At 40.4% G+C, this 8,016-nt stretch overlaps 1 protein-coding gene across 1 annotated transcript in view; it reads right to left on the reverse strand.

The window, feature by feature from the left end:
• Lrp6 (LDL receptor related protein 6) overlaps window positions 1-8,016 on the reverse strand; it is a 130,078-nt gene that overhangs the window by 105,158 nt on the left and 16,904 nt on the right. The window contains exon 2 of the mRNA XM_005364492.2: window positions 808-1,201. Within this exon, the coding sequence (XP_005364549.1) occupies window positions 808-1,201 (394 nt within the window). The remainder of the gene's footprint in view (window positions 1-807; window positions 1,202-8,016) is intronic.

The raw sequence follows: 8,016 nt of genomic DNA on the forward strand, positions 1-8,016 counted from the left end.
TTTTGGTTTTTCGAGACAGGGTTTCTCTGTGGCTTTGGAGCCTGTCCTGGAACTAGCTCTGTAGACCAGGCTGGTCTCGAACTCACAGAGATTCGCCTGCCTCTGCCTCCCGAGTACTGGGATTAAAGGCGTGCGCCACCATCGCCCGGCTATGTATGTATATATTGAAGTATATTTAAAGAAAGAAAACAAACTATCTTTTTTCATTATACATACCAATCCAAGTTCCCCCTCCCCTCCTCCCATTCCCTCTGCATACCCTCCTACCCCACCCCTTCCAAACCTCAAAGAGGGTAAGGCACATTGCTTTGGGGAAGGTCCAAGGCCCTCCCCACTATATCTTCTCCTGGAAATTTAAAATTTTACTTTTCTTTAGAGCTGAACAGTGTCCATAATATTATCCATTCATCTGTTGACTGACAACGAGGTTGATTCCAATACTTTGCTGTAGTGAATAAAGCAGCAATAACCATGGACATGCAAATATCTCTATGTTAGGGTATACAGCTCTCTGGACATGTGCCCAGGAATGAAATCATGAGGTTACACAGTAATTCTATTTTTAATGTTTTGAGGGATCTCCAAACTGATTTCCACAAAGGTTCTATTAATTTGCACCCCCACCAACTGTGGATAAACATTGTCATTTAAGAATAAACCCAACTTTCCATAGTCAGGTCTACTTGAAAACAAAACCAGGAGTCCCATTTCTCCCGCTCCCCCACCCTTCAGCAGTGAGAAGTGTTTACCAATGGAGAAGACTAGACAAAGAAACTGGAGCCTTCTGTACATTACACAGACACTTACCCGTTTGATGGGTCTAAGGCAATAGCTCTGGGTTGATCCAACTCTTGCCAAAATAAAACTTTTCGTAAAGATCCATCTAAATTAGAAACTTCAATACGATTAGTTTCAGAATCTGTCCAGTACAATTTTTCTCCAAGCCAATCACATGCCAGCCCATCCGGGGACAATAATCCAGAAACGACAACATTCTGTACACTCTCAGTTTTGTTAAATTCTGTTCGCTTAATGGCTTCTTCGCTGACATCACTCCAGTATATCAAGCCATGACCAAACACAAAGTCCACCGCAGCTGCATCCTCCAAGCCTCCAACTACAATCGTTGCATTCTCTTTGCCATTTGTAGCATCAACCAATCTCAAGTCCCGTCTGTTTGCATAAAGCAACAAAGGGGCCGCTGAAACAAAAAGAAAAATACATAAGAAAGAAGAAAACATATCAAATCTTAGAAATTGGGTTTCAAATTAGCATCTGTGACCAAATACTATCAAAATTAAAGTGGGAAATAAAGAGGCTAGAGAGTGGTTCAGCAGGTAAGAAGGCCTGCTGTTCTTGCAAAGGACCTGGGTTTCGTTCCCAGCACCCACATCCAATGTTTCACAACCACCTGTAACTCCAACTCCAGGGATTCCATGCCTTCTGGCTCTATAGACACTACACATGTGGTACACATAAATTCATACAGTCACACATCCACACACATAAATAAAACATACTTTTCTTTAAATGGTTAGTAAATCAATAGTGAACTGGCTAAAATCTTTTCACTTTTAAAATGTTTTTCTAGCACTTTAAAAAAGAACATAATGAGAATTGAAATAAGTTCCACCCAGGTGTCTTTTCTTATTGAGTCTGTCAGACACAATTTAAAAACTTATACATACTAAAAAAGAGTAACTAAAACACTCATGCTCTACTAGTAGGAAAAGAGTTGGCAAGTGTTCGGTTAGCTGTCCGGTTACAGAGCTGGTGCTCAAGCCCAGGGTCCTCCAGTGCCACGCAAGCACTTCACCACGAATACTGCCTCAGTCCCAGCTGACAGTTTATTGTTTTTTGTTTTTTTTTTTTGTTTTTGTTTTTTTTTCTTTTTCGAGACAGGGTTTCTCTGTGGTTTTGGAGCCTGTCCTGGAACTAGCTCTGTAGACCAGGCTGGTCTCGAACTCACAGAGATCCACCTTCCTCTGCCTCCCGAGTGCTGGGATTAAAGGCGTGCGCCACCACCGCCCGGCCCAGCTGACAGTTTATTAATGGCTAGATGTACAACTGGCCATATGATCCAGCTACTACACACTTAAGTATTTACTAAGGAGAAATAAATACATATCAATATAAACACAAATAAATGTCCAAATAAATTTGTTTGTAATATCATAAATTAGAATCACCCCAAATGTAATCAACAACAGTGATATATTAATAGAATAAGAAGTAGTAGTACATATTTGCAGTCCCAGCACTAGAAATGAAGAGACAGAAAAATCAGAGCTCAGTTTTCCTTGACTACCTAGGGACTTTTAGGTCAATATGAGCTAAAAGAAGCTGTCTCCAAAAATCAAAGTCAACCACCATTACTAAAAAGTAATGAATCATTTACACATGAAAAATGAATTAATTTCTAAATAAAACATGGAGAAAGATGCTAAACTAAAAAGAAAACTATTTCATGATGCTCATCTATGAAATCGTATAGAAAAATGTCAACTAATCTACTCTGACAAAAGGATGATCTTCTTGAGGTGAGCTGTGGAAAAGAACAGGAAACAAGAGTTAAGTTCCCCATTGTTTTTCTGCAGTGCTAGGGACTGAGCCCAGAACGTGAAAATGCCAGGCAAGCACTCAGCACTGAGCCGCATTTCCCACACGGGTATAAGGAAACTTATTTCGATTATGAAGACAGCTTCACAGCTGTATGTACATATCAGACCTTCCCACATTTTACGCTTTAAAAAAGCAACATCTATTGACATACAATAGCAGTATCTTAATACAACTTAAATAAGCAGCCTAGCAGAACCTAATACTATAACTTTTTATGCTGTTCAATATTAATAATCTCTAACTAGATCTAATATCACATTTAAACATAAACCCTATCATAGAGAAATAACATTTAACTTTGATAAAGTTGAGTTGCTAGGACCGTAATAGTATAAATTCTGGGTTTTTTTTTTTATTAAATATATATCCCAAGTTTCTGATTTACTTTCCTAGTATCAAGCAGCAATTAAAAACTGAGTGCCACTGTCCTACAGAGCTTCCTGTGTTAATGGGAAGTCATCACTGCACAATGAGTACCCATCAGCCATATATGATCACAGAACACGTAAAATACAGCTAATACGATACTAATTTTTCACTTTATAAACATTAGTTCATTTAAACTTAATGAACAAATATGGGTAGTGTCAGCAAAGGAAAGTGATGATCTAGAAGCTAGAACAAAGGCCACAAACACGGCAACAAGAATGATAATATAACACAATAATCCAAGATATTCTTTCATAGTTACATAAGGTCTAAAACTGTTCAAAGCCCAACCCAAAAACTATCGACACTAACAATTTTCTTTTCAAAAGTATTTATTGGCCGGGCAGTGGTGGCTCACACCAGCGCTCAGAAAGCAGAGGCAGGTGTATTTGTGTGAATTCAAAGCCAGCTTGGTCTACAAAGCTGAGTTCCAAGACAGCCAGAACTGTTAGAGAAACCCTGTCTTGAAAAAAACAAAAACAAATTAAAAAAATGTATTCTTATTTTATGAGTGTTTTGTTTTCAGTAAATAGGAAAAGATTTATATGATCTGAAAATAAGCTTGTGTGTGTGTGTGTGTGTGTGTGTGTGTGTGTGTATGTGTGTGTGTATGCACTCTCTGCCTACACATCTGTTCACCACATGCATGCCTGGTGTCCACAGAGGCCAGAAAAGGGTGTCATATCCCCTGGAACTGGACTTACAGATGGCTGTGAATATTAGTAATCAGAACCAGGGTCCATGTGCAAGAATATCAATTGAGCTTGACTACCCACCCCTAAAAGTAACCCCCCTTTTATAAATTACAAATATTACTCTAATTTGAAAAAATAAGTGGCTCATAAAACTACAAAAAAATAATGGTTAAGCCCATGTTTAGAACTGCACTGGTCAAACAAGTGTTCTATTCATCTGTTAGATAACATGAATTCCTGATCCAATCATACTGAAACCCAGGGTTCTCCGTCAAACACCTGTGGGCAACCACTTCACTTGAGAAATAAACTGAGTCCTTTCTTCTTACTGTGTAACTACTACAGACTTTAGATTCCCCTGAACTCATGGCAGACTTGCACACATCACACTAATGAACCAGTCCCAATAGTCACTATTGAATAGTTTTAGATTCAGCTTTTTATAGTATAAGCCAAAAAGAAACAGCAGAAAAAACATTCCTATTAGCGAAGCGTTCAATGCCAAAGGCTGCAGAAAACTAAAAAAAAAAAAATCCCAGGACACTTAACCCTTACAATTCAAGAGTAAAAACAATGTAATAGTTAACAGATACCTTCTTTATGGCTCTATCATTCATGAAAGAAATATACACTAAACTTGTTTATGGCATTAAGTGACAAGAGACTTGTCAAATTTTAATATTTCCACTGAACAGTTTTCTCTACAAAAATCTAAAGAACTTTTCTGGTAATTTAAAGTCTCATGAGTTTTATGGATGTCACTGGAGTTGGAGGAGACCAGAAGCCAAGTAATAGCTTTAATTCTGTAGCGCTAGTTATGGTTGAGCATTCTGGGGACTGGACATTAACCTGTTAACAGCTCTACCTGTGATTGCAGGTTTCTAAGGACTGTACACTAACCTGAACATTAACAAAAAGTCCATCTGTACAGTTACTCTTCTGATGCATGAATAGGGTCTACAACATCGCCACCTATATCTGCTGAGCAGTAGACAAAACTGTAACGCTGTTTATATCTACTAAATGCAACAGACTCCACACACTCGTTTCCTGTCAGCATGCACAACACACACTGTGTGCTCACTCCACAATGTTTACCTGACTTCATTCAAACAGAATTCAAGCAGAATTCAAACAGCAGTCACATTTCTTTAGCAAACACTTGCAGGAGCTCAAGAATCTGTTCTCCTTCATCAAATCCCTACCAAACTCCTTCCTGAACCTCCTCTGCTCTACAGATTCCCACACATTAATCCTCCAATGGATTAATCCCCCACTGATCTTCAGGGTGGGTTTGGCTGATCTGGCTGGCTAGGCGAGTGTTGCCTTCCTTGCTCACTGCTTCCATGTGCATCCCTCCTAAAACTGTGCACTTGGTCAAAGAGTGCACAAAATACTTTTATTCACAAAATAAAGGAGAACCAGTCTTCAGTCAAAGGTACAGGAGTAGCTGCACTCCCCTGCTAGAATCTCCAAACAAGCTCTCAAGGTCCACTTAATTTCATTCTCAAATTAACTTGTAAACACAGTGTCTCAGGAAGAAGGATTAAATGCCAGACATCCCCCCACCCCCGCTTTGATGGAAACAAGGTCTTGCTCTGTAAACCAGAATGGTCTCAAACAGTCAAAATTCTCCCTGGGTTATAGGATATAAGCAGGGGTCACATCTTCAACATCTTACTTATACTTCTCAAAAAGTTATCTGGGCCCTGGTGTGACACACACACCATCAATCCCAGCACAGGAAGTAGGTGGATCTCTGAAAGTTTAAGGCCAGCCTGATCTGCATAAGCATCTGTAGGGCAGCTAGGGCTACACACCTATTTCCCCTGTTCTCAGAAGAAGGTGGAGAATGCCCTCCCTTTGTGGGATCAAGCAACATTTCAGGTTCACTCTTTCTGCAACTTAGCTCCATCAGCTGCTCCACCTCTTCAGAGGCTCGTGGCAAGCTCAGGTATCCAACACTAACCTTGCTTACTATCAAGAAAATACTTCTCTCTCCTAACTACACCTCACACCACCATCCACTCTGTTAACGTCTTTAACCAACCTCATACACACTACTCAACTAAACCTGCAATCTTCAAGGCTTAAATAAAACCTAACTAACAACCCTTTTCTTGGTTCTTATTCTTTCTTTTCTACAGCAATCGCTATAGTCCTACCAGTAGAATGTTCTCTCCAAACCATACTACCTATTATTATTCTGTCTGTTTCAATTCTCCTACTTCTTATACATAGTATTCCGAGACCTCTAGTCCCCAAATAAGAGCATGAAACAACTTCCCAGATTCTCCTGATCATCACAAAACTTTACACAACTTTCTAAGCCATCCTCTTCAACCTAACTTAACATCATCTTCTGTTCCCCCGGCCTTTCTTGGGTGGGGGAGGGAGGATGCAATCTTCCTATCATTGACTTAAAACTCATTACTTTTCCCTACATAAAACTCTTCAAAGATGCTACAACTCTTTGTGGGGTGGGGATGGTATAGGTCAGTGTGTGCAGGTGTGGATGGCTGTGCAAGCCCAGGCACACAGACATGTGGACACCAAAGGTGGACATCACAAGTCTTTCTGAGACAGGATCTCTGCTGGGGTCACAGCACACCTGGCTTTACAGGTGCCTGGGACCCACACTCAGGTGCTCACACTATCTCCCCAGCCCAGGTTTCCTAACCTTACTAAGAGCATGCCTCCTTTTTCCCCTGCCAATTACCGTGTAATTAACTCTTTTTTTTACCATTTCTATAAATGTGCCCTCTCATTTCTAGAACCACTCTGTTGCCCTAGGCTTCATCAGCTCACATCTACACTACTCTAACAGTGAATGATCTCGATATTGGAATATATGGTTGTGCTTCACCCAACTCAAAAGCTTTCTCATTCCCTTTGCATAAGACATGAAGACTCAACAGCTCAGTTTTCCACTATTCAACTTCCTCCCTGAACTCCAAATTCATTTTTTACCACTTCTGCACATAAAAACAGAGTTTAACATACAGACTGGGAGCACATCACATGCCATCCATCACCAGTGTACCCACTTTCCCACTCCCTCACGCCTCTCTCCCAGTGAGCAAATCTAAATCCTTCAAGGCTAGATTCAAATCTTATCTACAGCCAGGCGGTGGTGGCGCACGCCTTTAATCCCAGCACTCGGGAGGCAGAGGCAGGCGGATCTCTGTGAGTTCGAGACCAGCCTGGTCTACAAGAGCTAGTTCCAGGACAGGCTCCAAAACCACAGAGAAACCCTGTCTCGAAAAACCAAAAAAAAAAAAAAAAAACTTATCTACATCTTTCCTCTTTGAATCTCCACAATGTAGAGCCCAGAGTCTTTTATCACTGGGTATTAGCTTTTGTTGGCTTGTTTAAACATGGTCATTTGGGGGAGAGGGGGCTGGAATATAGATACATACTAGTACACCAGCTTTTTTGTTATTATTTTATTTTTGAGTGTGTGTGTATCTGTGTGTGCATGCACATACCACTACTTTAATGCCATATGAAGTCAGTTCTTCCTACTGCATAAGTTCTGGAAATGAAACGCAGGTCTTCATGCTTGGGGACAAGTGCCTTTACTCAGTGAGTAATCCCACCAGCTCCACACTAACCTTTTTTGAGGTATATTTTCTACCTCAACTAGGATCTTAGCTCCTTGGAAATAAGAGCTATATATATGCCTTATAAGTACTTTATTCCTGATGCCTAGCTGAGTTCACTACACACAGTAATATGGTAGATGTTTACTAATATTTAAAGGCAATTTTCCAGGACTAGGGATATATTTCAGTGACAGAGCACTTAAATGGCATGCACAAAGTCCTGGCTAGACCCCAGTCTTGCCAAAAACAAAAACAAAAAGCAATCTTCCACCTTTCAAAGCTAATCTAAACTTCATTTAGAGACTGGAAAGCTAGCTCAGCAGGTAAAGATGCCTGCCAACAAGGCTGATGACTTGAGTTCAATTCCCAGAATCCCCATAGTGGCAGAAGAAAACCTATTCCTCCCAAGTTTCCTCTGAATTTCACATGTGCACGCACAAAATAAATAAACAGATGGATAAATAAATGGATAAATGAATAAATGAATAGGGAAGGGAAGGGAAAGGAAGGGGAAGGGAATGGAAGGGAGGGGAAAGAAGGGGAGGGAGAAATCTACCATGCAAGGTAGATAGGCTCTAGGGTAGAGTACTTATCTAGCATGTGAAAAGCCATTATAAGACATCCCCAGGAGCCGGGCGGTGGTGGTGCATGCCTTTAATCCCAGT

Source organism: Microtus ochrogaster (genome assembly GCF_000317375.1).
Source record: "Microtus ochrogaster isolate Prairie Vole_2 chromosome 14 unlocalized genomic scaffold, MicOch1.0 chr14_random_2, whole genome shotgun sequence".
NCBI lineage: Eukaryota > Metazoa > Chordata > Mammalia > Rodentia > Cricetidae > Microtus > Microtus ochrogaster.